Source organism: Convolutriloba macropyga, chromosome 13 (assembly GCF_964194025.1).
Source record: "Convolutriloba macropyga chromosome 13, txConMacr16.3, whole genome shotgun sequence".
Classification (NCBI taxonomy): Eukaryota; Metazoa; Xenacoelomorpha; order Acoela; family Convolutidae; genus Convolutriloba; species Convolutriloba macropyga.
The window spans coordinates 16,004,507-16,032,362 of record NC_134480.1 but is presented as its reverse complement, the minus strand read 5'-3'; the positions used below and the strand labels follow the sequence as shown (position 1 = coordinate 16,032,362).

At 36.4% G+C, this 27,856-nt stretch overlaps 1 protein-coding gene across 1 annotated transcript; it reads left to right on the top strand.

Moving 5' to 3' along the window:
- The first annotated feature begins 304 nt into the window (after nt 1–304).
- On the top strand, nt 305–13,430 carry LOC142352218 (DNA polymerase lambda-like). The gene is made up of 5 exons (XM_075404658.1): nt 305–653; nt 3,504–3,910; nt 8,388–8,648; nt 11,494–11,940; nt 12,707–13,430. Exons 1-5 carry the CDS (start codon nt 308–310, stop codon nt 12,887–12,889), a joined length of 1,644 nt encoding a protein of 547 aa, XP_075260773.1. The 5' UTR covers nt 305–307; the 3' UTR covers nt 12,890–13,430.
- The last annotated feature ends 14,426 nt before the right edge of the window (nt 13,431–27,856 follow it).

Sequence of the window (27,856 nt, the reverse complement as noted above, 5' to 3'; positions counted from 1 at the left end):
AAATGATATTCCCTTTTAAACCTATTTTGTTGAGAATTTATTTTTGATAGCATTCTTTTTTAATAAAAATTCTTCATTTCTGCGCTGAAGTGATTTACAGAGCGAAAGATAGATCAGTAAAGTTCTACTTGGATAAGTCAAAATCTACTTCTTCTTTATGGACAGTTGAAGGACATGACATACGATCACGTGACATGAGCAGCGAAGCAATTTTTTTCTGCAAACTTTTATTGGAAATCAGTTCAAGATTCGTCCGAAATTTTGCCAAATGCGCAAAACGTGTTCAATTTGATGTTTCAGTTTTCGAATGTTAGATTTTAAGAATTTCAACTTCTATTTTATGCAACCTGGCTTCTCAAAGCAACGACTGGAGATATTCGAGAAACAAATTAACAAGTTTAATGGTAAAATAAGCCATCAAATTGACGTAAATACTACTCATGTAATTCTCAATTCCGAAGCGAAGCAAGAGCGAATTTGGTGGAAAAAATGGTCATTGTTGAATTCAGAATTACAACAAAAGTTGGTTTTACTGAGTTCGAACTGGATTTCGGCTTGCCTGAAAACTAAACAAGTTCAGCCCACCGAGAAGTTTATCATCGCGTTGCAACCAGATAACAGTAATGACGAGACTGCAGCAGTTGTTAATAAAGGTACATGTGTCTTTTTCTTTACAAAATTTTTTAATTGCTCTGAAAACTTCTTCTGAACTTGGATTTTTTTTATTTAAGGGAGCAAGTGCCTTGCGCCAACGAATTAATAGATTGCATTAAAAGCACCATAATTCGGTTGCAACCGCGTTGTCAGTGGTGTTATGTGCGAGAGCAATTGAGAATCGGTAATTTATAAGTCGCAAAAAGTTAAATAATTGTTTGTTCACACAAAATTTTAAATAATACAATTGCAAATAAGAGTCTTAATTTTTTTCTTCTTCGTTTGACTTGAATTTCTGGAAAGTTCATCAGTTTCTTCTTCACGCTTCCATGAATGGGCGTCATATACTTGAACTATGCAATTCATACAAATAGATTTTTATTATTCTATTTAAATTGTTATCAGTGATAGGATAAAACAATAAAAGACTGGAGTTTGATCAAAAATTATTTATAAAACATCCTTTTTTCCGTTGCGTCATTCGACAGTGGTATTTATCGTATTAAGGACTGTGTCTTGGATTGAAAAAACTGTCTAGTGTTGCAATTGTTTCCCATTCAATCAAAGAATAGCATCAAATTGTGTTAAAAGAAATTCTGGAACAATGTTAGATGTCCTGAAATTCATTTTAAACCACAGTGGATACCAATCAAATCTTGCAACCAGCTAGCATGAAGGTTTGAACAACTCTGACAATTTTTTTATCTTTCTTCAAAAGCATTTCCAGTGTTACATTAAGCAGTCATAATAACTGAAAGTTGCCAGTTGTTGGTAAAGTTTGCAAAGCTCAAACGAGGCCTTAATTACTCAATTTACACTCGTTGACATTTTTGTCATGCCGCTACTTTTATATAAGTGGCGTTTTTCCTCAATTGATTGTGCCATCAGTAGATTTCCTGTCTTGAATTTAGCAGGTGCAACTCATGGTTTCTTCTTTCAAAAAATCTAAGAGTTGTTTAAAAGTTTAAACTTTGTACCAAGCCAGCTTTTAGAAATTTTTCTTGCAGCAAGTTTATTAATATGCCTACTCGTTCTATATCCACTAATTTGAGCTTGAACACATGTGGCAGGGTAATGCAGGAAACTGACAAATTTATTGTTAGTCTGTGGGAATTTTCAACAGAGCTTGTTATAAATTACTTTCAATTGTTATGTTTTGGTGTCTGTCATATCGGGTCAAGTTTTTCGACCCTCTCTGTTGTTTACGTAATAAAAAGAGAGAGAAAGAGATTTTCACTCTTGGCTGGATTGTTTTATTTAGGTCTTGTCATGAAGTTGATTCCGATTGTCAATTTTAAAGGCCACTAACGAATCGGTAAACATTTGCTTTAAATGCTTTTTTTTGTTTCACAATGATTTGCAATTCGTTTTTTTTAAAGAAATGCAAAATTGATTCCAGCTTTAACTGATTATTTTCTACCGTATTGGAGAAGGAAACTTATTAAATGGCTTCTATTTGTTTTGTGAGTGGAAACATTCTGCGTTAACGCTCTTTATCGCTATTCTTGGTTCAAAGATGTTTGTCTTCCAACATTTTTCCTCTCACTAAATTATATTCCTAATAATGTATAACAGCTCAGAAACTGGAATTAGATCTTCAATGCTTGTAACATTGAGTAGCATTAGCTTGAGATCGCAGTGTTATGATTTTAGTATTGCCTATTTCATACTCGAGTATCTGCACGATTGCGAGTCCTGTCAAGCCTCTGTGCTTTTGTTTGACTCCTTTCTCAGGCTCCTGTGCTCTCTCTTGGTCAAGGGACAGTCTCACTTGTAGTGTTGCTACGATCAGAGAAAGCGAAGAGGTTCGACTTGAATAGTGTATTGGGTTCATCTGTTCTGGAGAGGGTTGTCGGAGAGAGGGCGAAGTCCAATCCGTAGTTTATGCTCTGAAAGTCGGCGAATTTTTCAGATACCTTTTATCTTATTTTACTATACGCCTTAAGCTTAGCCAATTAAGAGCATTGACATCAGAGCGTTACTGTTGTTTTTACTTTTATTAATACGTAGCGCATGGAGTGTGAAATTGTATTACCTGACCTCTCTTCATAACCTTTTCTATATCGGTTTTTGCGCATAAAATTCAAATCAGAAGTATAGACCAAAGTTCGCGAGTTTTACTTTTTAATAATTTACAGATGTGGGTTTCCGCTAACTGAGTTATATTTAAACTTTATTCACGTTCTAAGTTCAATTTTCTTTGTAATATTTTCATTCTGATTCAGCTTCTCTTCATTAATAATTTTTTTACCAACGTCTTCCTTATACGTTTCCTTTCCAATTTTTAGTTTTTTATTTTGTTTGGATTATCATTTTCGTCGATTTCATTGATCTTCGGTCAAATATTTGTTTAGAACAATTCACAAGCATGTTTTCTCATCTTTAAGCTGATGATTTAATCCCATAATTAGTTTTTATAGTTTGATATCAAGTCCCACCTGGTGCTGAGGCATCGTCATTGCCGACAAGGCATAGCCGAGGTATAATAGTACCAATGTTAAATAATAGAACCAATTATATAAAAAATTAAATTGGGGGTGAAAAACTGGTGATGGTGTTGAAATAATAGGGGTTATTCAAATAGGGACACCACTTTAGTGAACTTATACTAACCTTTATATAATCTTAATAATAATAATAAATTGTTCTCAAGCATGTATAAACAAACAGCATTGTTCCATGAGGTTTACATATACATACTCAAAAGGCCATCAAAAGGCAAAAAAGCCTAGTCGTGTGATGTCTTGTGCTGAGTTGTTTAACTTCTGGCCAAATTGAGAACAAGCTACATAACAGTATGTTTTCGAATACATATCGGTGAATCAGTTTTTCATTTTTTATTTGTTCAGAGCCGGAAGGCAACGATGTCACGCCGGCAGCCAAACGACTCAAAGTTGATGAATCTACCTCAAATCTGAATGTCAAAAATATGAACCACATAAGTTCAACTCAAACCTCTATTGCACAGTCACAACTTTTTACATCTAAGAATGACGATTCAGATTACGAATCTTCTGGCGATGAAGATGGTGACGTCAAAATGACGTCACACGACAAAGACGAAGCAATTCGTCGACTACTCGGGTATGACCCAAAAGAAATGCCGAAAGGCAACTGGATTTGCACGCAGTCGTCCAAAGTGAAGAAACAAGAATCGGAATTGGATCGCAATGCGATTATTTGTTCGAAGTTGGAACAAATGGCTGACAATTATGAAGCTACTGGTGATAAATGGCGAGTTTATGCTTACAGAAAGGTTAGTGGAGTTGGTTTCCCTATCAATTGTAAGCAGAGAAGGAACAAAAGCCAAAAATTAATTTTTCGAAAAGTTACGTTATTCTAAGCTTTTCAAAGCTTAAATAATTCAGGCATTTTAAACGTGAAACGTATGTAAAAATTAGAGATAACATAAAATATCGTCCTGAGACCTATTTATTACTTCCCTTGCTTATCATACAAAATACATAAATATTTCACTCGCGGCAGCTGATTTTAGGGTTTCAATGTAGTGAAAAATAGTTGATCAGTTGGTCCAATAAATCAACTATGCAATAACAGCACGCTCAGTCAACTGAACGGATACAAAAATTCATGGACGTCTGTAAATTATTTGTAGTTTGAAGATAGGTTTCATTTTTTTCAAGCCTTCTTTCCCAAAAAGCAATTTATAATAGAATGAAAGAAAGAATTTATTATTCCTCATGTGCAAGCTACATAATAAATATTTATTAATAGCCGCACAGCGATAGCTGGGGGGCTATTATTGGCCTTCTCTTGGTTTTTTTACAATTCAAAGAATTTGAATTGTATTGGGGCGCTGTCTTTTTTACGACTCGAAGAGGAGTATTGGAGAAGTCCTTTTTTTACGACTCGAAGAGGAGTATTGGAGAAGTCCTTTTTTTAAATCAATTTTATTGGAGTGATTTTTGAAGCGGGAAATGAAACGCGTGAAAAAATTTCGAGTGATTTTGGCGCTGAACAAAAGTGAAGAGCGGAGCGAAAAGTTAGCGGTTTTTGTTCATACCGCTGTATTTGAGAGAGCGAGAAATTGTTGTGTGAAAAAATTTTCTCTAAGCGAAAAAATTTCGAGTGATTTTAGCGCTGAACAAAAGTGAAGAGCGGAGCGAAAAGTTAGCGGTTTTTGTTCATACCGCTGTATTTGATAGAGCGAGAAATTGATGTGTGAAAAAACTTTCTCTAAGCGAGATATATGTTTTTGAAATATTAAAAAAATTTAGTATCTTTTTCCAGTTTTTCAGTGAAAGCTGTTTTTAAGAGCTTTTTTTCATATTTTTAGCCTAAAGTTTTTTTTCAAAATTCACATAAGTGGTTTATGTAAGTACTATTTGTTTTGATGAAGTTATTTTGGCAGAGATAGTTTTTTCGGGATCTCAATTTATAACAAAATTTGATCAGATTTTTTATATTTTAACAGATTTGATTTTATTGTTTTTACTTTTTTGTTTCATGACTTTGTTTCAAATTAATCATAAATTAGTGAAGGCACGTTTTGTTTGATGAGTAGTTGGATGGCGTTTAAATGGATTTTCACTTCGAGTCGTTTCCGGAATTCTTCCGGCTATGTTTTTTTTTAATCAATTTTATTGGAGTGATTTTTGAAGCGGGAAATGAAACGCGTGAAAAAATTTGGAGTGATTTTGGCGCTGAAAAAAAGCGAAGAACGGAGCGAAAAGAGAGGGGTTTTTGTTCATACCGCTGTTTTTGAGAGAGCGAAAAATTGAGGTGTGAAAAAATTTTCTGTAAGCGAGCGAAATTTTTTTGTTCACGTGCGGCATTTCAAAGCAGTTTTTCTCATTTATTTTGGTTAAGAGATTTGGTTATGATTGTGTTGTAATTTTAGGCTGGTTTTGGTAGTGGTTTGAAGATTTATGGAAATTCATCTGAATTTTATGATAATTCGGAGGTTTTTAATTCATTTTGCTGATTTTCGGGCTAATTTTTGCGTTTTTTTGACGATTATTTTGTTTTACTGGCTCAAATGGGTATTGAAGAAACCCCTTCTGCTTGAGCATTTTTTATGATAGCAATTGGTTACATCTTTGTGGGTAAGAATCATTTTTTTGTTGAGAAATATGACAAAAAAAATGCCGAAAATTGGATTTATTTTTCTTAATTTTTTGCAGTTTTTCGTTTTTTTCTGTTTTTAGCTAAGTTTCTTTGCCTATTATGACTTGCCTATTGTTTTGCAAGCTTCTGGATGCCCTATTGGTTGAAGGGAATTTTTCTTTGGATTTTTATGTTTTTGAAATATTAAAAAATTTAGTAGCTTTTTCTAGTTTTTCAGTGAAAGTTGTTTTTAAGAGCTTTTTTTTTCATAATTTTAGCCTGAAGTATTTTTTTTTCAAAATTCACGTAAGTGGCTTTTGTAAGTACTAGTTGTTTCGAGGAAGTTATTTTGGCAGAGATAGTTTTTTCGGGATCTCAATTTATAACAAAATTTGATCAGACTTTTTATCATATTTTAACAGATTTGATTTTATTGTTTTACTTTTTTTTGTTTCATGACTTTGTTTCAAGATAATCATAAATTAGTGAAGGCACGTTTTGTTTGATGAGTAGTTGGATGGCGTTTAAATGGATTTTCACTTCGAGTCGTTTCCGGAATTCTTCCGGCTATGTTTTTTTTTAATCAATTTTATTGGAGTGATTTTTGAAGCGGGAAATGAAACGCGTGAAAAAATTTGGAGTGATTTTGGCGCTGAAAAAAAGCGAAGAACGGAGCGAAAAGAGAGGGGTTTTTGTTCATACCGCTGTTTTTGAGAGAGCGAAAAATTGAGGTGTGAAAAAATTTTCTGTAAGCGAGCGAAATTTTTTTGTTCACGTGCGGCATTTCAAAGCAGTTTTTCTCATTTATTTTGGTTAAGAGATTTGGTTATGATTGTGTTGTAATTTTAGGCTGGTTTTGGTAGTGGTTTGAAGATTTATGGAAATTCATCTGAATTTTATGATAATTCGGAGGTTTTTAATTCATTTTGCTGATTTTCGGGCTAATTTTTGCGTTTTTTTGACGATTATTTTGTTTTACTGGCTCAAATGGGTATTGAAGAAACCCCTTCTGCTTGAGCATTTTTTATGATAGCAATTGGTTACATCTTTGTGGGTAAGAATCATTTTTTTGTTGAGAAATATGACAAAAAAAATGCCGAAAATTGGATTTATTTTTCTTAATTTTTTGCAGTTTTTCGTTTTTTTCTGTTTTTAGCTAAGTTTCTTTGCCTATTATGACTTGCCTATTGTTTTGCAAGCTTCTGGATGCCCTATTGGTTGAAGGGAATTTTTCTTTGGATTTTTATGTTTTTGAAATATTAAAAAATTTAGTAGCTTTTTCTAGTTTTTCAGTGAAAGTTGTTTTTAAGAGCTTTTTTTTTCATAATTTTAGCCTGAAGTATTTTTTTTTCAAAATTCACGTAAGTGGCTTTTGTAAGTACTAGTTGTTTCGAGGAAGTTATTTTGGCAGAGATAGTTTTTTCGGGATCTCAATTTATAACAAAATTTGATCAGACTTTTTATCATATTTTAACAGATTTGATTTTATTGTTTTACTTTTTTTTGTTTCATGACTTTGTTTCAAGATAATCATAGGTTAGTGCAGAAACGTTTTTTTGATGAGTAGTTGGATGGAGTTTAAATGGATTTTCACTTCGAGTCGTTTCCGGAATTCTTCCGGCTATGTTTTTTTTTAAGATGTGTTCACACATTTTCATGATCTTTGAAGTCAAATTGGAGTAGTGATTTTGGTCACGCCAAAACAGGAAGTGGAGCGAAAAAGCGAGTGGTTTTGCTGCGTGAAATTTTTTCGCTCTATATTTAAAGTGGAGTGAGAAAACGGTGTTTGAACAAAAATTCGCTTTCTCGCTAGTGGTTTCTTCTTCACATGCGGCAATTTCACTTTGGTTTTTACTGTTTTTTCGATGTTTTGGATCGGATTTGTTTCTAAATGGTTTTTCCAGTCCATTCACAGCTCATTCTGGACCCAGTTTTTTGTTAGAATCAAAATTACATATCTCACTAGTGGTTTTTTGTTCTCCCTAGCAGCATTTTGACATTGATTTTCTGGTTTTTTTTCTGTTTTTTTTTCATCTGATTTTTTTTAGAAATGGTTTTCCCAATTCACTCATTGTCCGTTCTAGATCTAGTTGTTTGTTAAGTTAATGAAAACTCTTTGAATTGTACGTCAGGACTTGTCCTGCTATGTTTTTTGTTTCGTCGTCATGATTTTTGTTACGACCATATGACGTCACAGCCACTTTTTGTGCATTCGTTCATGCAATTTCAACTGAATTGCATGTGTGACGTCATTTTTCGCTCTTAGTGGAGCGGGTTTTTTTTGTTCATGAGCGTGATTAAATTTTTGGTCACACTTGACTTACTCACTCTCAAAGTGACTTCCTCAATTTGAAATTGACTTTTATTTACTTTAATTCAAAGAGATAAGGTCAAATGGGTGTGTGTCACTCTAAATGAAGGTTATTTGAGATCAGCTAATAGAGGCAGCAATAACTTATACAGATTTTTAATCAAAATATAACAGATCAGCCTTCAATGAAAAGAAAAATTTTTTTGGTCTGTCTTTACTGTTTTTTTTAGACTGCCGATCTACGAATCTATTGCGGCTATTTTCTGGCAATCTGCCAGCTATGTTATGATGTTGAATTTTACAGATCAAAAGGAAAACATTAAGAGTATTTTGTAAATTTTATAACTTTCGTAAGGCGGTGAATGCGGTCAAATCCTACAAGCAGCCAATCACAACATACGAACAAGCCTGCTCAATCCCGGGAGTGGGCAAAAAGTTAGGAGAGAAGGTTTGGGAGATAGTGGAAAAGGGATCTTTTTCTAAACTGGACAATGTGGTCAACAGTGAGAAGATGCAAGTGCTGAATCTGTTCATGAACATACACGGGGTGGGGGCAAAGACGGCTGAAACTTGGTTTGCAATGGGCCACAGAACTTTGGACGACATTAGGCAAAAGGTTAATTGTTCCGAGCCCACCTTAGTGGCGGTAGGAACTGTTTTTTTTGTTCAGTAATTTTTGGCCGACCGATATATTTCATCATAGAGAAACGTGAGTGGTATCATTAAAAGGACTGTCAAGTTAAAAGTTAAAATTCATCAAATTAAAAAGATTTTTTAAATGAATTTTGGCTTTCCAATGAGTTATTGAGGTTTAACGCTTTGCGAATATTTCGCTGATTTGCGTTGTTTCTGTTCACATTTTCCGCAATTTTTGCTAATATGTTTGCCAATTTTGCTAAAAAATATGTTAAAACTGTTAGCAAAAGTGTTGTCGGGTTTGCATTTACAGATAGAGGAGAGTTGCTAACCTGTTTGATCGGACTTTTTTTGCTAAAATGTTAGGTAAATTTCTAAAAATTCGGACTTTTTTATGAAAATTTACAACAAATATGCTGCTTTAGCCTATCTCGCACATCAGCAAAATTTGGTGTTTGCACTTCGGCAAAATTTGGCGGGTATGCAGACCTAGAAACTCTTGACACATTTTTCTTTGCTCAGATTAGGGCTATATTTTCGCCTCCTATGAGAAGGTGTTCTGTAGTTAAAGAATTCTGGCCACTTTACGCTAATTTTAGTCCATATTTACCAAAAATGCATCATTTTTTAATAATTTATTGATATTTTTTGTCAAATTATGTATTACACTATGGAACAAATAAGTGTTTTGAATAGACGCGCAGTGATTGCAAGGCGCAATAAACATATTTTTTAAAAAAAATATATATCAGTGATTTTTAAACTTACAATTTTTTTCACTTTTATTTGTGGAAACTTGTAGCTTAGTTTCATTAATGACCCGTCCTATGTTCTTTTTAGGGAGAGAATATGCAGCGGTTTTAGTTTTTAGCGAATGGTTTCATAACTTTGTTATTAGGATTTTTCATTGAAGTTTCTAATTTTTTGGAAACTTATGGAATTTTTTAAGGTTTTTTTTGTCTCTTATCGCATTAAAACATCATCGACATGTCCAATTGATGTTGAAGGGAAGGCCAAATGAACAAAGAAGTTGAATATATAAAATTATTTCAGTGAATTGCTTGAATTATTTCAGTGAATTGTTTTAATAGCTCGGATTAAATTTTCTTTGATTTTTCCTGTATTTAATGTTCTTCTTGCAGTTGTATGACATGTTCTAGATGCAGGCATTTCTCAATGGCTTGCAATGAAGGTATAATTTCAGTTAATAGTCTTATTTTATACGCTCAAATAATAACTAATTTTTTCATTCATTTGGTTTTTGGTTTTGCTTTCAAAAATCTCAATGGAAATGTGAGCTGTGAATTTTCTGTTCACTTTTTGTCAACTTGTTACTAAGTCTCATAAGTAACAGGGTCACATCCCTTTTTTTAAGCAGGCGTTAATCCCTACTGGTTTTTGGTTTTAACCGATCCTTCCATGACTTTGACACTAGGAGTTTCATCACAAATGTTTAGTTTATGATACCAGTCAATCTTTTTGGTTTTTAGCGACTTTTATCTTATGGATTTAACAACTTCAGCACTGTTTTTTCTTAAATGATTTGTCCTTTAATGAGTCCGGCCTGTATTTGTCATTGCGTTTTAGTCTTATGAGTTAGTGTCACTGATGACAGGTTCCATTGGCTTCGTAGGGATTTGCTTTTTTTATCTGCCTAGTATTTTTTTTAGTGGTAAGCTGATGGCTGATATGACCTTTGAAATTTTTGTGATTTAAAGGTTTATTGATTTTGGAACTCTGCCCTTGTTTATTCTTCTTTTTGTCGATTTGTTACGTAGTCTTATTAAGGATAGACCGCATCTGCTTTGGAGTGAAAGACACATTCATTTGTTTAGTAAAGATTTCATCTGATTCTATTTCTCAAATGCGACATTATTTAAGCATTTATTAGTTTGAGTTCATAATGATTTTTTTACTCATACACTAGTCGTTTTCGAACAGTTTGTGAATTTTTGCAATTTTCCTATCTCTTCATTAAATGGTAGACAACTAAATCAAAATGAGGGTAAGCAGTGTCAGAAAATTATGAAAAAACCCACATTACTGAGCTTTTTTGTTTGGCTTCTCATCTCTTCGCTAAAGTGGTTTGATTCATAAGCGCGAAGCGATAGACAACGGCGCTTTTATTGATTCGTCATGGTTTTTTTACGACTGGACGAGGAGTTATTTGTATTAATCTTTCTAGTATCAGTGAAACAGGATGTAAAAGTCAATGCCGAACGTGAAAACAAGTAATTTAGTCAGTTTCGTGAAAACACGGATTTCGGTCAGTTGGCAGGCCAGGAGTCAAACACAGAGAAAAATTGTTATTGCACACATTTTTTTGGGAGAGGGTGAGAAGGAAACGGCAGTGTCAAAAAATTTTACCATCGGAATTTTTTGTTCTCGAGCAGCATTTCCAAAACAGTTATTTTAATTTCTCTATTTTTCTAAACGAACAAATTGTTGATATGGTAGCAAAAGTATTTTGCCGCAAATAACAGATATCAATTGAATTAATTAATTTGAGATTGCCGCGTGTGTATAAAAAAGTGCACTGGCAACATTTTAAGCATTTATTAGACTTTTATATGCAATTTAAGGATATATCTTTTTTTACTATGCCCATTCAGACTCGTATAACCATAACAAAAGTTTGATTAAACATTTAGGTTTAACAATCACTTAACCCTAAAAAAATAAACTGATTTCTGATTTCATTTCATTTTTGTTTACATTGGGAAAGCCTGAGCCATATTGGAATCATGTTTTGAATCTTTCAATTGGGGTATGGGTGTGGATAGAGGTTGGAAGTAGTTTTACTTTAAAATTTTTCATTTTATTAGGTGACGCTCACTTCTGCTCAGAAGACTGGAGTTGAGCTCTATGACGACCTTGTCCTTCGAATGCCGAGGGAAGAGGCAGCTCAAATTGAGTGTTACGTCAGGAACAAAGTGCATGAAATTGACACAAATGCCCTGTGTGAAGTCTGCGGGTCTTTTAGACGAGGAAAACCCACGTGTGGTGACCTTGACCTTTTGATCACGACTCCCGATGGCATATCACAGAGTAAAATCATGGCCCCTTTGCTGGGGGAACTGCATAAAACTGGGTTTTTAACCCACGATTTGGTATCTGTTGTTCCTGACAAATTGGTGGGAATGAGAAAATACATGGGTGTTTGTAAGTTGGAGGGATTCGAGAGACATCGCAGGATTGACATCATTTGTGTGCCATTTTCAGAGTACCCCTGTGCTGTTGTGTACTTCACCGGATCGGCTTATTTTAATAGGGTTAGAAGTCAACAATGTAAATGTCAACAATGTAAAATTTTTTTGTAACTTTTTTTAATATATCACTGGTATCACAAAGCTCAATTATAAAATATGAAAATATGTAAAATATATGTAACCTGATAAAAATGCTGATTTTTGTGATACCAGTCCACTATATTTTACCTTATTAATTAGCGCATTCTTCGAAGAGAAGGTAGCTTAGCTTTTCTGTTATTTGAACGTTTTAGTAAAGAGAAAGTTCAACATTCTTGAAATACTCTGGTTTTTGCAGTTTTTCGAGTGTTTAGTTGCTGTAGAACGAATAATGAAGCAATTATTGCAAACGTGTGTCGTTTTTATGGACAATTTTTGCTTGGCCATTTTCTTCTAGAACATTCTTTCTACTTCACTTTTCGATTGACCTTTCTGATTTTTTGAGTGATTTGAATTGAGCGCATCTAGAAATTAAGTCAGTTGCTAAATTAAAACAGATTGTGAGCGCTGAGAATACATAGCATGTGTAGCGTATTAGTAAATGACCGTGACTTGAATGCGGGAGGTTGCATGTTCGAACCCCTCCATAGCCCGAAGTTTTTGCACCATAAAAGTTAAGCTTTTAAAATAAATTGATTGCCTTGCTAGTCGTTCGAGAGCAATTCGTCTGACTTTAGGCGGTTTGTGTTCTTTATTTTGCCTTTCTCTCGGACAAAGTTCGTTTGAATAATGAAAAAAAAACCGTTTTGATCAATATGATTTGAATTTAAATTGACTTTCACTTTTTTAGTCACTTCGGCTGCTCGCACAACGAAGGCAGATGTCGCTAAATGAGCACCATCTGAAAAGGAATGTATTCAGAACGAAAGGTCAAAAAGCCACACCTGGAGATGTGATACCCGTCAAGTCTGAACAGGAATTATTTCAAATCATGGGTGTACCTTTTCGACCTCCAGTTGAACGGGACTGGTGATAAACTGACCTCTAACTAATTAATCTCTGCGGCCTTGCAGTCTTTTTATTGCTGAGCTTAAAGAATTTAACTGGCCATTAATGTTTTTTTTTAAAAAATTTGGCCAGTAATGATTTTTATGAACTACATTGATAATTTTAAAGCATTTAACTGGCCGGAAATTTTTTTTTTCAACAAAAAAACTGACCGGTAATGATTTCTGATCATTTGACTTGTCAGAAATTATCTTAAAAAATAAAATTTTGAATTTTAACTGGCCAGTAATTGTTTGATTGATGCGTCTATTCAAACTTATTCCTATAACTCTCCATCTAAGTGCTTATAGTTTTATCCCATGAAGTAAAAATCAGCTAATATTGCAGTTCCCAATGTCTGATTTGTTAAAAAGTTGAAAGCACGAAAAATTGTAAATTTACATATCGTTTTGCTAAAGTATTCCGCTTTTTAGTTATCATTGTGAAGCAGGTTTTAATTCCAGTACTTAGTAAATCTTTTGTCAACCTAATCGTAATCCTTTTTTATAATAGAAATATAATTTTGATAGCACGTTTTGTTGTTTTTATTCTAAGATTATCGGGAAAGGAAGCACACAGCTGCGGTTTATATGGGGGAGCAATTACACAGGTGGTATCAGATGGGGGGGGGATAATCATCTGCAATTACTCAACATGAACCAGTTTTGTATTCGCACCGGCGTTTCCTACTTATAATCGGAACTAGTAAATTAGATTATAACCAAAATGTTAAAGATACTTGCAACACAAAAATATCTAAAAATCATCCAAGCATTGATTATTATTGTTTTAAGTATGGAATCAGATCAAAATTAACGTAAATTAATGAATCTGTTCTTTCCAAGAATTAAATTAAGTTTTGAATGCACCTAGCTCGCTATTTAAAGGGATGCGTTTGTTTCGAGATTCGATAAGATTGAGAAAGAAATGATTCAGTTTAATTTTACTCGTCACTTCTTGCTGACCCAAGATATTCCGGCAATTTACTCCATATATGCACACAATGGTGAATAACTGAGTTCATATCATATCTTGTTCTTCAGTTTTAACTGATTTTAAAATTTTGTTCGGGGATTCGGCCTTAGTGTCAAGAATCCGTGTAACTTGCTAAAATGTTTTTGTCGATTTATGTCATAACGGAATTTCAATAATGACAGTTTAGCTATCAGCTGTTAAGCTGGGAGTAATTTTTCCTGTAATAGAAAAAGTAATTCCTGTGTGATTGAGATTACACTGATTGGTCGCACGCACTCAAATGCGAGCGTCTCGTATTAACTTTCATGGACAACTTGTCCATCGAGGCTTTATCTCTCTAACCAACTGTACAGTGAACAAAGAGAGCTTCTTGGCAAGCTGTCAAGATCACCTTATTCACAATTTAATATTGGCTGTTCTCTCAACCTTCTAAAAGAAATTGCGTCACTTCCGATTCAGATGCAGGAATTCTCAGGAGTTCCTGCCCCTGCAGCTCCTTTAGCAAAATTTTACCAACCCGTTAGATTATTGCAGCCCAAAAAGATGACTTTTCAGCTACATTTTTCTTAAAACCACTCATGCGTATAGTTGGGCTAACAAAACTTGGACAGGAATATGCAGAATTTGTAACCGGTTGTCATCCGAGGAAGTCTGATATTCAATTGTGTTCACGATTTGGTGCGATATCAAATTTGTGCTATATTTTGCTCTAATTGATGTTTCTTAGGTTCTTTCCCGTTATAGCCCTCGCCCCATTAATATAACCTTTTGGTGTGTTTTTAATTGCTCTCAAACGAAGTTTGTAGCAATTATATTAGTCCTGTCGGTTTTTTTTATGCGATTTTTTGCTTGACCGATTTTTCGTCTGACGCTTTTGACTTTTCGTCCTCAAAAACGGTATAAACAGGTAGCGCCCAGCGGGCATTAAGTGTTCTTAGAGCCTTTCAGCTCTGGTTCAGCTCAAACTGTTTTGGAGACTTATACTTATGGTGTGAAGGGCGGTTGTTAGAGGTTTCAGACACTCCCCCCCCTGTTGACCCCCTTCCCCACGATTGCCTCCACCCCCACCGCGCTGTTGCCCCCCCGCTCAACCCAGTGTTGTTGCCCCCCCCCCCGTGGCTAGCTACTGACGAAGACAACCGGTCGTTTGAGAGCAATTCGCCCGACGTTAGTTGGTTATGTTTCAGTACTTTTTGTCTTGTTTGTTATTTTGTCTCAAGGAGATTCTGTTGGCTGCATTTAGTTTTCATTTTTTTCTATGAGCGTTTGTAACCAGTTAAAATAAATTTTCGGCACACCTTATCAAAATCAATCAAAATTTTGGCCTCAACGTTTGTCCTCATCGAAGTTTTCCTCTAGTACCTTGCTTTTTCAACCTTATTCTTACACCTTTAGTCGCCGCAAAGCGACAGCTGAGGCCATTATTGGCCTTCTCTTTTCTTTTTTACGACTCGAAGAAATACTACATTGATCATGTAAATTTTACGACTCGAAGAAATACTACATTGACAATGAACTCTTAAATTTTTTGCGTTTTTGGCAAAACTGTTTCCTTCAATCATTTTGGCCAGCAATAGTATGTTTGGAAACATTTTTTACTAAGGCAGATACTAGACTTTGTATGATATTTTGAGATATTTTTGCCATTCTGCTCTGTTGAACGCCTTTTTAGCAGTTTTCGCAATCTTATTCATTTTTTATAGCAATTGGGGTCTTTCTCTGGTCAAGGTTAGTCCTTTCATTGTATTTGGTGATCTATTGATTCTGTTGATAATGATTTTTAGTTGTGTTTGTTGAAAAGAATGGAAAAATTTTCTTAAATTTTTGTTTTGTTTCCGTCCGTTCTTTTTTGAAATTTTGCTGATTTTGAACTTTTATTTCCTTAGTTTGTTTGTTCCCTAGTTATTTGAGAGTTGTTAAGTAGGTGCTGTAACTAAGAGATGACAGGTTAAGGTTTTATAGTACCAATTTATAGAATATAATAAAGGATAAGATTTTGTAATTTTTTCATGTTTTTGGTTGGGTTCTTTAATCATTGGTTAGCGGGTCTCTGACAGCGAGTCTCTGAGAACCACTATGTTTTGGTCACTAATTGAGCAAGAAAAAATAATAGTTGTTGGGAAGCAGCACTTAGCATGCTGTAGGAAATTTTGTAAACCATAAGGTTTGTTGTTTTTTTGTCTCAGTTTTCTTCAGTGTTCTGTTTTATGCGCTTTTTTCATTTGGTGATCGTTCATAGAATGACATGAAGTTTAATTGCATGCTTTTTTTATAAATAATTTTTGTATCGCTTTTAACAAATTTGTTTTTTCTCATGTTTATTTTACTGTTGATGTTTCAAAATAACGACCATAAATAAGTCGAGGGATTTTTTGTTTAGTGAGTAAATGGCTGGGACCGAAGTTGATATCTACTTCAAGTCGGTTCCTGAGTCTTCCGGACAGGTTTTCTGTACGGACATTATTTCGTCAAGATTTTTGTTACGACCATTTGATGTCACAATCACTTCAAATCTGCTTTTTGTTCGTTCATTGAAGCAATTTGTACTGAATGGCCTTCCTGATGTCATTTTTCATTCTTCTTGGAACTATTTCTTTGTTCATTCGCGTGATTTAATTTTTGGTCACACGTGACTTACCTCACCAAAATTTACGTACTACTCACTCTGAATTTGACTTCTCTTCACTTCAGTTCAAAGAGTTTATTGAATGTGTGTCACCCCAATTGAGGACTTTTTGATGGCAGCTCATAGAAGCAGCAGAAAGATATACCGATTCTTAATTCAACTAAAACCACTCAGCATTCAATAAATTTTTTTTTGCTCTGCTGCTTATACTATCTTTTTGAGACTGCGGATCTACGAAGCTGTTACGGTTTTTTTCTGGCAATCTGCCAGCTATGTTTATTTTCGAGAGGAAATTTTCAGTTTTTGAATTTTAATGGCTTCCACGCCATTGCTAATATTACTTGGCGATTGTTGATTACTGTCTTGACTCCGCATTCAATTTTAACTTCGAGTTTTGTCCATAGTCTGGCCGCTATGTTTTTGTTGATTGAGATTTTATCGGAATGTATTTAAAATCAAAAATGCGGCACTTGAGAACTAATTTTTTTGTTCAAACTTGTGGACAAATTCAAACAGAGATATTGATTTTTTGCTTGTTTTCACGGAGAGCGTTAAAAAATACTGTTGACATTGTTTTGCTAAACATAGTTAAACTTGTGATCAGGTACGGCTTTTTTAAAACAGTTTTTTTTTACATTTTTAACGTTTCGCGCTTCTTGTTCTTTCAAGCAGTATTTGAGCTTTGCATATTTGTCGACAGTTTAGACATTTAGGGCGGTTATTACAAATTTTGTGGTTAATGTACTCGTTTTGGCTTGTTATTGCGATTTTGACGCTTTGTTGGCAGTTGCAAGCAATGTTTTTGACTTCCTTGTTTTCAAGTTATAATTAATTATTTTACGGTTAAAATAATTCTGATGACCATACAATATAGAAGTAATTTTTGCTTTTGGTTTTGTATACATTGTTTCTGTTCATTGCTTAGCGCAGTTATTGCAATGGACCATAACAAAATGCTAATTTCCTGATTAAGATGCTAAGCACTCAGATGCGGCAGATTTTTAGGGTACCCCCTCCCATTGTTTAAGTGCGCCGGCAACAGAAAACTACCGGTCATTAATCTCCAGACCTTCTATGTTTGCATAGATCAAGAAGGATGACTCTCGCTAGGGGTCATTGGAGGAGCCTAAATGAGGGGGCCCTCCATACGGGTTAGAGGAACATCGGGCTATAGGCCCTCTAATCCCTGTGTCACCAGTTTGGCAGTTCTTCGTGTACGACCATCTCTGTTTGGTCGAGCAGTGGTTGTGAACACTTTTGATGAGTATATATGTCATAGAATGTAGCGGGCACTGAAATTCCGCCTCATCTTGGCTCACTTTGTTCCCACTCAGTTCAGTGCTTTTTGGTTCTGCTATTCGATTATTCTCCTCAGTGACATTACCAATACCCACCACTGTACACTGAGGGTGTGCCTTTTTCATGTCAAACAAACATCTTATCTGTTTGTAAGTCATTTTGCAGTCCGTAGCAGGCCAAACCATTGGCACAATTGTTGGTTTATTTGCTTCGAAAGGAGTTATGGTCAATCCATCGCCACTTTCTAGGTGGTCATTCCTCAGATGCCTGAGCATGTCTTTTCTTGTTACAGAGTGCCTCGCACAATTCCTATCTCGCATGCAACAATTTGGTCTCTCTTGCCGACTGATTTCACTTGAGTATTTACATTCCATGAATACTCTGTTTTTGATAGATTTGTCGACAGTTTAGACATTTAGGGACTGTGTGTAAGTGACATTCTTCAATGTTCTTCAATGTGTGTAAGTGACATTCTTCAATGTTCGAGAGACTGTGTGTAAGTGACATTCTTCAATGTCACTTACACACAGTCTCTCGAATTCAATATGAGGGCACGCAACCAGTCTTTGGAAGCCGTTTTCTTCCTTCCCCATATGAACTCTTAGTCTTGTAGTTTCTCTCGACCTAGCCAAAGCTTTCCTCTTCTTATTGCGATTTCTGTATGGATGTCTCTTAGAGGAAATTTTTGTGCAAGAGTTTCAACAGTTTGTGTTTTTTACGGCTTTTCTTAAGGACAATGAGATGGGTTTTATTAAGGTTAGGGCCTTTTTTGTCGATGTTCTTCTCTCGCGTTATGCGCGTTATTGCTGTTTCCTGACCATAAAGCAGTACTGGCTTGACAAACTTTTCAATTAGCCGACATTTGATTCTCGTGAAAGTAGATCTGTCTAGCTTATGTCTCATCTTGGTAATAGCTAACCAAGCTGTAGTGCAGTTATTTCCCACAGCGGCCTCTATGCCAGATTGGCCATTTAGTAACGAACCCAGATACTTAATTTTATTGACTACTTTCAGTCTTTTGCCCTGGAGTGTAACGTTACATGCTCTTTCCATGTTCACTGTCATTACTTCAGTCTTTGGAAATGATATTTCAATACCATACCGGCAATTTCTACCTCCAGCCTGAGTTTATCCTGTTTGCTCACTTTCTGCCACTTTTACAAGGTCATATGCATAAGCAAATTGATCCATTGTGGCTAGACCCTTTTACAGACTATGTCAAACATTAAAATAAGTTTTTGAGGACTGATGACGCATCAATGTCTAACCCGTCTTTCAAATTTGAACTTGTTTTCTGAGTCTAGTTACCGTTGAGGATTTTCAAGTATTTTCCATATTAGGCTGCTGAGGAGATTTTGAACTCTGATGGTTTTTAGAGATTTCATGGCTTCTGTCAACCGAGTCTCGTATGATCTCTCTGAGTCCCCAAATTGCTTGGAGAGTGCTTCTTCTTTTCTGAAGCCAGACTTGTATTTGTCCAGTTTGTGACCTGTTCTTCCTTTAACTTTGCTTTTTATGATTTTGCATAGAGGTTTTCTTCCTTTTTCCAGCGTAAATAAGGACCGATAGTTGTTCGGGTCTGTCTTCAGCCCTTTTTTAAACAAACTAACCAAACTAACAACTTTCGCGTATTTATATTCTTGGAGCATTTTCGTTCTCTCTGTTCTGATGTTTTTGTACACTTTTGGGAGGCGAGAACCTAACTCCTTCTCAAACGCCTTTAGCATTACTGGAACAACTCCACTCTTTCCAGGTGCTTTCCCAGATTTCAGGGATTTTAAGGTTGTTCTAAGTTCGGCCTCTCTGGGCTCTTTCCAGAAATCTTCAGAACTCTTTGGTTGCTTTCACAGGGCTGCTAGCACCGTGGCGTTTTGAGTCAGTCGTTGCTGGAACAGCTTTGTTAATGTTCATTAAACTGACTTCTGCTGGGGCCGCTGGTTTTCCAGTTACGCTCGAACCAGGTTACCTTATTTGTTCGTAACATCGCTTTCAAGCTTTCATAGGACTTTCTAGTTCAATTATCATCAAGCGGTTTTTCAAAATTTTTAATTTTTGACTCAACTGCTCTTTCTTTGCATTCAGAGGTGATTCTTTTCAATTCTCTGTTTAATTTATCTCGTTCGATCCGTCTGCTTTCAATGTTTTCTAAAAGGCACAGATTATGCGCTGTCTTTCTTTTTCGAAGTGTTTCTCCTTCGCTTGGCGTCAGCTGAGCAGCCCGCGCAGCAGTCAGTTTTTATCAACAGAGTCTCTTCTGCGAGCTCAGGTTTGTTGATTTCTTCAGTTAGCACATCATTCACAGTGTTTAATTTTCTAAAGTCTTTGATCATAGTTCTGAGAGCTTTTCTCATCCATTCAAGCTCTGGAATTGATAGCAGTTAGAGTAACTTTTGCTACGCACATCTATCAACAGCTTTTCCGCTTTCGCAAGTTTTCTTGGGTCCATTCTATCCTCTCAAGAGCTTCTCTCGTCTATTACTGTGATATATTTTGCTGCCAAGACCTTGGGCAGTCCATAATCTTTTAGAGACAGATCTTTGATTCTCGGATGTAGCCAAGCCCACTTCCGCAAATCAGCTTTCAAGAAGAAAGTATTTTCGAATTTAACTTGTGTTCAGTGACAAATTCAGCTAGAAGCAAACCATAGTGCCTACTCTCATCACTCGCTGCTGCCTTTCCAATCTGACTCGGCAAGTGGTCAATCAGAACCATGCCAATCACTGCATTAAGGTCTCCCAAGATGAGCATTTTCTTAAAAAAGATCTGGTCTGAACTCCGAGTGCATTCCCCCGATTCCTTTAAGTTCGCTGTGTACTCACTTGCATCTGCATATTCAGTTGCGGCATATGCAATAACCAATTCTATCCTTACACCCACTGTTTCAATGAATGCTTTCACATTTCTTTCAAACTAGGATGAACTTTTTAATCTTCACCAGTTTTTTGTCGTGGATCACTCCGACACCAGCTGATGTTCTCTTTGTATCATAGGGTACACCACTGTTGTTTAGTGTTAATCGGCGTGTGTGTTTTCATCTGAACCTCGAAGTTGTAGTTCACTTAGCGCGTTTCATCTTATTCGTCGTATTGCATGGTTTCAGTGAGCACGGAGACGACGCTCTCATTGCAAAGTGAATTGCAATTCCACTGACCTGACAAGGGGGGTCAGTGGAAAGTGGTGACTGCTCTGCTATCCTTTTCCGATAATCATCGAGGCCGCGGGAACTGGCTAGGGTTCTCGCGTGGCACCCTTTCGCCGTCTGATTTTTCTTTGATCTACTTTTAGCTTTGGTGTCTCGCCAAGGTGGCTTGCTAGACCAATCCAAGTCAACCCTCCCTCTTTACCCGGGCTTGGGACCAGCTTTCAGTTTTAAGAGGTGCCCACACGCCGTGTTGGCCTCTATTTGGAGGTGTCTTTAGCACAGTTACCCTCCATCACCAATAGGCCGTCTGTGACAATAAACACTAGCATTTTAAATCAAATTCTGCCAATTAATTTTCGGGATAAATATTCCTTGATTGTCTGTATTCACCAGCTAGGTAATTAGTCATGATTTTTATAGACCTTAGGAAATATTGGAACAAGATTATAGAGAAAAATTTTTCGCCAAAATTTGACCTGTTTTGTAGAGTACATGCGGGCAGGTGACTCGCCAAAAATTTGCGCATATCCGATATGGAAGAGCTCAGGTAAGTTTAGAGTGCACTTAGTTCTATATGCTGAATTGGTCAGATAATATCAAATTTGGTGGCATCACCGAGTCTGGCCAGTTTCTATTTTTCACTGGCTACAATTTTGGCATTCTAGTTTTTAAGTTGCGTGGCAGAACGATTTTCGCACAAAAATTTATTTTTTTGGATGTTTATTTTTATCGTGCGGTTGTTTCGTTTTGAATTGCACTGCTTTTACTTGCTTTGATCGTTTTTGTTTTCTAACTTTTGTCTGAAGTCCAATGCTATTCTCAGCTTAGAGTACTGCTCAGTCATAACAGTCCTAAAAGCCGTAAAATCGCACGTAAAACTCACTGCTATTAAGTGTAACAAAGATATAATTGATGCCTTGATCATTCGTTTCAAATTTGTGGCTTGTTACAAAATTACAAAAACTATGGGCTGTTACAAAAAAATAAAAACTTGTTTTCCGGCAGTTTGTGGCGTGAAAAATTTAATATGGAAAACAAGCCTCAGACGACAAAAAAGTTAAAGCACAAGTCCTGAAATACAATTCAACAATCTTTGTTGAATCCAAAAGACTACTGCAAAACAAACTGTTAAAAATAATGCATCTGAACCACGATATACTAAGCATTACGATTACTTCAAGAGTTATCACTTTGTAAGAGAGATGGGATATCAGGTCAAACGTCGATACAAAGTACTCAACAAGGGTTGCTAACATTTCACTGTAAATGATAACAGCTCACAAAATCAAAAAATGTTTTCAGAAAACGGTTTTTAGCGTTTCGGTTTACTTCTATTCCACAGTTATTCCAACATTTTGTCTCGAATTTATCAGCGCCACGTAGCTCTAAACAATTAAGAATAAAAAGATATAAAATCTGTTATATTTTCACACTAACTTTAAACAAAATCCTCTCTTTGTATTGTACCGAGGGGTGTAAAAATGCTGTAAACAGTTTGTGAATAGTATATTTTACAGGCATTTTATCAACTCTTTCATGCTAAGACCTCTGTTTGGGACATTCGAGAACTTTATAGCGTCAAGCGAAAATTGAAGCACCGTATTTAAGTGTTTTAATTAGGTTTTGCCTAATTCCTTAAAAAGTTAATGGAAATTTTATTCTCTATCAGGTTTTGTTTTCCAAAAAACGCATCGAGGAAAGAGAGTTTTTTAAAAAATATATACCTTTGATTGTTTGCTGCAGTCCAATCTGAGGTAAAACTAATAATCGAGTTCAAGGATTTCAGAATATTTGATCGCCAAAATGTCTATCGTCAGCTGCCACCACGTATTACGTCAGGAACTCTTGCACGTTTATTGATCAGCTATAATTTTGTGAACTTTCCAGTCACAATGGGCGGAATATGTTACTAAATTTTCTGGATTGTTTCGTGAAAAACATGTTGCAATACTTTGACAAACATCACATAAATACTGAACGAAAGAATATTTACCAGAAAAATTTTTCGCTAAAATGTTCAGATCTACAATTTTTTTTCTCTCTTTTGAGAGCAGTTTTTTTAGTAGACAAAAAAGTGAAAAGAAATGGATTTAATTTCTTCTGGAAAAGTGGATTTTCTACTGGAAAAGTGTTTAGGAAAATGGCAGCTTTTGAATTTGAGATAATCGCCTGCTCCAACTTCCCTATTCATTTGTGAGAAAGGAGCTTTGTGCCAGCCCGATTTTTTTGCTAGGCCAATTTTCATTGACTGGTGTTTTTTGGGGAAGGAAAAAAGTAGTATAATTGAAAAATGTTTAAAGCCAAATCGATACTTATCGGCATTTGCAAATTTCTCTAAACATAAATGTGGCTAAACTTTTTAAATTTTTATGGCTTCGCTGTCCCACTTTTACTGCTAACACTACAAAGCATTCCAAGTTTTAAACACGCTTGTTTATGGTTATTGAAAGATGAAATACCAAGTTGAAAAATTGTTGCGCGACCAATACTTGCTGACGTTAAAAAAACTAAAATAGTTCATGACTCTATGATGTGAACATGTAAGAAAATGCTACCTTCATATTAAATCTTTCACTTTGTGTTCATACTCAATAGAAGAGTTGCAGGATTTCATTATTTCTGTAAAAATTATCGAAACTAACTTCATAATTTTGTGGGCACTTTATTCGTTTTTCGACGGAAATACTTTTCAAATATTTTTATTCCCACTTTACAAAAAGTTTTTAAATATATGCTTTCATAGATGAAAAACTATATATAATATCATTAATATCTCCTTTCACAAAATAGTAGTTGACCTATTAAACAGTTAATTTTTTTATATATATACCCAATTTACAATTAGAAAATCTTGGTTCATAAACAATCATTGTTATCAGTTCAACCCATGCAATCACCCATGCAATCACAATAGTTTCCTTTTTGGAAAATTTGTTTGAGGTAAACCTTCCTGTTCTGGGCAATCACATTTCACCCGCCACTGAGGTACAACTAGTTTGATATTTCGTTAAATTGGGGCTCCCCACTCATTGGGTGAGTCAAAAACTATTCAAGGCCGACTCGCCTCTTAACTTCTGCAACAAAGGTTCAAAGATCTGCTCCCGTTTCATATGTGTCTATAATCTCGCGTCCCTTGCAAGGAGCATGATTGCAGACCACCGAATTGCTGTAACAGAGACTGATTGAGATAACCTATTGAAGGCTACCGACAACCCCGCCGGCTGCAAATTTCTGTTATCAGCCAGAGCAGTGATTCGTTTGAGGGTCATACGAACTGTCTCTGAAAATCCTCCAAACGTTTCGAAAGCCAGAGGAATGAATTGAATTCCGACTTCACTACAATTCTGGGCGTACTGTTCGTACTTCCTGTCCTCAGCAGCTAACAGTGCGAAACCACTCTTCTCCGACGCATTTATATTGAGGCTTGACTGCAAGGTAGAAGTGACGGTACTGCTGCTGGTTGACCGGCATTTCAAACAGGTAAGAAGATATCGCCCGGTTTGGAGTTATTGTCGGGTAGTAAACTTTTCTGTTCAGAGATGGGTGACAAAAGAGCTCCCGAGAAAGCTGATAAAATTTTGTCTTGTATGCGATTACGACGAGAGATCATATCACCGCGACCATGGCATGACACCGCATTGTCGCCCATTACATCTAGAGTCCCAGATTTACAAAAAGGACATTTTCTCTCGTTCTCGTACAATTTTACACCCAGTCGATATTTGAGAGCAACACGGAACTCATTGGAAGATAGGTGTAGTCCCAGAGCTGGAATGCGGGCTGCGGACAACCAGGCACCAGACTACGGTAGAGAAAGAGATTGTAAGCGAGCTTTTTCTCTTATGGAACTTTGTTTTCCTAACAAGTTGTCAAAGGTTGAGTTATTAAGTTCCTCCTGAATTTTTCTTTGAGAGGGATATGTCGTCTTAATTTCGCTCAATTCTTCAACTGCCTTAACAAATGAGATGTCTTCAGTTAGATTATGGCCTGTTAATTTTTCTAAAAGAACAGAGGATTGAAAAACAGATCCAACGTATGCAGCCTGAACTTGATCTGCTGATCGTCTTATTCCTACACTGGTTTTATTGATTGGAAGGCATGCTTGGTTCCAAGAGGTGTCTGACAACAAAACTCCAAGAAATCCTTCAAAAGTTGCACGCTGAACCGAATCAAATTTTTGAAGGATTTTTTTGAGTCGTCCGAAGGAGAATTGCATAGCAAAGAGTAGACCATTTTGGGAGCACCAAGGCAAAAACGCATAATACCAAGAGGACATTGAGAATCGTCTACATATGCTAAATTTTCTAGAAGTTCCTCTAATTTTTTAACGCGTTTGAGTAGACAAGAGGAATCAAAAGCATGAGATCCTATAGCAGCTCCTAAAATTTCAATTCCATCTACACAGTTCCTCTTGATCAAACTGTCAATTCTTGTCATTCTTTCAATTGACCATAGCTCGCACTTATCCTTCCTGAGTTCTGAACCAAATTTTCTCATGATTCTGAGAGAATTTCTAACGCTTTACAAAGTTCGATCTCGGTTCCTGCAATAATTCCGTCATCGAGATACCAGCAATGTTGCATGAGATTTGGTATTTTGCTATCGATTTCGTCATTAAGTGGCCAGATGGCCAATGAAAACAAAAGTGGACCTAGTGGATCACCTTGTTGCACTCCTGTCTGACTGTCGACAGTTGAGCTATTGAAGAACAAATCACTATGTTTCGAGTAACAAAGGGATGCAAATGAAATTATACTAGGCATCAAAACTTTTGTTGAGCCGAGGAGATTACCGCGCTTAATTGAATTAAATGCGTTTCTGGAATCAATTTGAAGTATGCCCCCACTTTTTACTCTCTTCATTCTTTCTAAGGTTATTTTTGAGGCATGCATTTTGCTCTCTGCACCTCCCTTGACAGCAACTATCAACTGTTTTGAAACAAACAACTCAACCGCCTCGGTGGCTGCTTCTTTTGAAATGCACTTGGCAACAAGGCGCCGAATAATTTCACCCACAGCAATAGGTCTAAGTCCGGTTATCTTTTTATTCAATGCGGTTAAAGTAGCACTACAAAAAGCTGGAGTCACAAAACTTGGGAGCTGGCCCCCGCTGGCCAAGATCACTAATTTAGTGAGGGAATTCATTGCCCGCTTGGATTGATCAGAAAATGAAAAATTGATTGCGTGGAGAAGATGCTCTGGGTACATATTGGACGGCCCAGCTGCTGTGAATTTCGAAAAAGATTGGTGCTGCAAAAGGACCTTTCCTTCATTGAATTGATAAGCGTCGTAGCTATAGTTTTCCAACGGCTCAAGAATTTCGTTTTCCTCTGGATGCAGTTCTTTGAGTTCAATGACTGTTTTTCTGTTGTCGGGTGCTATCCCCTCCGATGATAAAATCTTTGCCGCACAACCAAACTGTCCTTGAAGACAAAATGTTTTTGCTCGGGAGGCAAGCGTTTCCATTGTGCTGTTACTTTTATTTTTTTACTTGCTTCATTGAAGCCGCTTCGTACCAAAGGGCAGCATACTCGCCCGACCTCCATCGCTCAATTCTATTCATCATTGAGTTTTCCTGCTGCTGCTTATCTTTTTTACCCCCTCTGTTGGAAGCACGCAAAACACATTTGCTAACTGCGAAAAACTTCTTCCAGTTATCAACACAGTCAGGATTTGAGATGCAGTCGTCTATGATTGACGTAATAATCCCGGACCATGGCATACGAAACTTCACGGGGATATAGCCGATCGTGGGAATATTTTTACTGCGAATTGTTTTCAAATCTGGTAATTTGATTGGATTGTCGCTGGGGCCTGACGGGCCACTGCCCAGTGTTGCAGATTGAACCAACTCGTCTATGCTGGCAGATAGATCTTTCGGTATATTTTTCACTGTTGACAAAAGTTGAGTGAATTGTGAATACGCCCAAATTGATTTCGAGCACACCCATTCATCGTAGTTTGGACCCCAATGCAAGTACCTCACCTTGGACCTGACCAAGTCGTGCTCCAAGATGGAGACTTTATATAAGTTATCTTTTCTGTCGGGATAAAAAAGGATAGTTCCAACTGGACTCAGGAAACGAGATATGTCGTTTATTGTCAGTTCACTTATCTGCTGTGTTAAACCAGTTGAGGTGTCTGACATAACGTTTTCTACTGAACCGCTAGTGGTTTGTTCCTGTGAGTAACTTTTGACAGGAGACATAGAAACTGGCATTTTTCATTAATATTCGAAGAACATTGAGTAGGGGGGATTGATTTCGAAGAAATTGATTTCGAGCACACCCATTCATCGTAGTTTGGACCCCAATGCAAGTACCTCACCTTGGACCTGACCAAGTCGTGCTCCAAGATGGAGACTTTATATAAGTTATCTTTTCTGTCGGGATAAAAAAAGGATAGTTCCAACTGGACTCAGGAAACGAGATATGTCGTTTATTGTCACTTCACTTATCTGCTGTGTTAAACCAGTTGAGGTGTCTGACATAACGTTTTCTACTGAACCGCTAGTGGTTTGTTCCTGTGAGTAACTTTTGACAGGAGACATAGAAACTGGCATTTTTCATTGATATTCGAAGAACATTGAGTAGGGGGGGGGGATGAATTGTTATCGTGGTTTGCTTCAGACTGGACCAGATCTTTAGCTCTTAGGTTGTATTTCATGGTCAAAACCCGATAACGATTCAACAAGCAAACCACTCCATGAATCGTATGTTTCGATGACCTGAAAGGCGACAGGGAGGAGGGGGGCTGAGGTTGGGCTGTAAAGTTTGGATCCAACCGGTTTTGACGACCTTCCTCGGCCTCCACTCGGCAGTCTGGATAATCTCCCTTCACACATACACACCACAATGTAATTTCAAATACAAAAAAGGAAGGGGTTTTAAGATGGGTCCTAGAGTTGCAGAA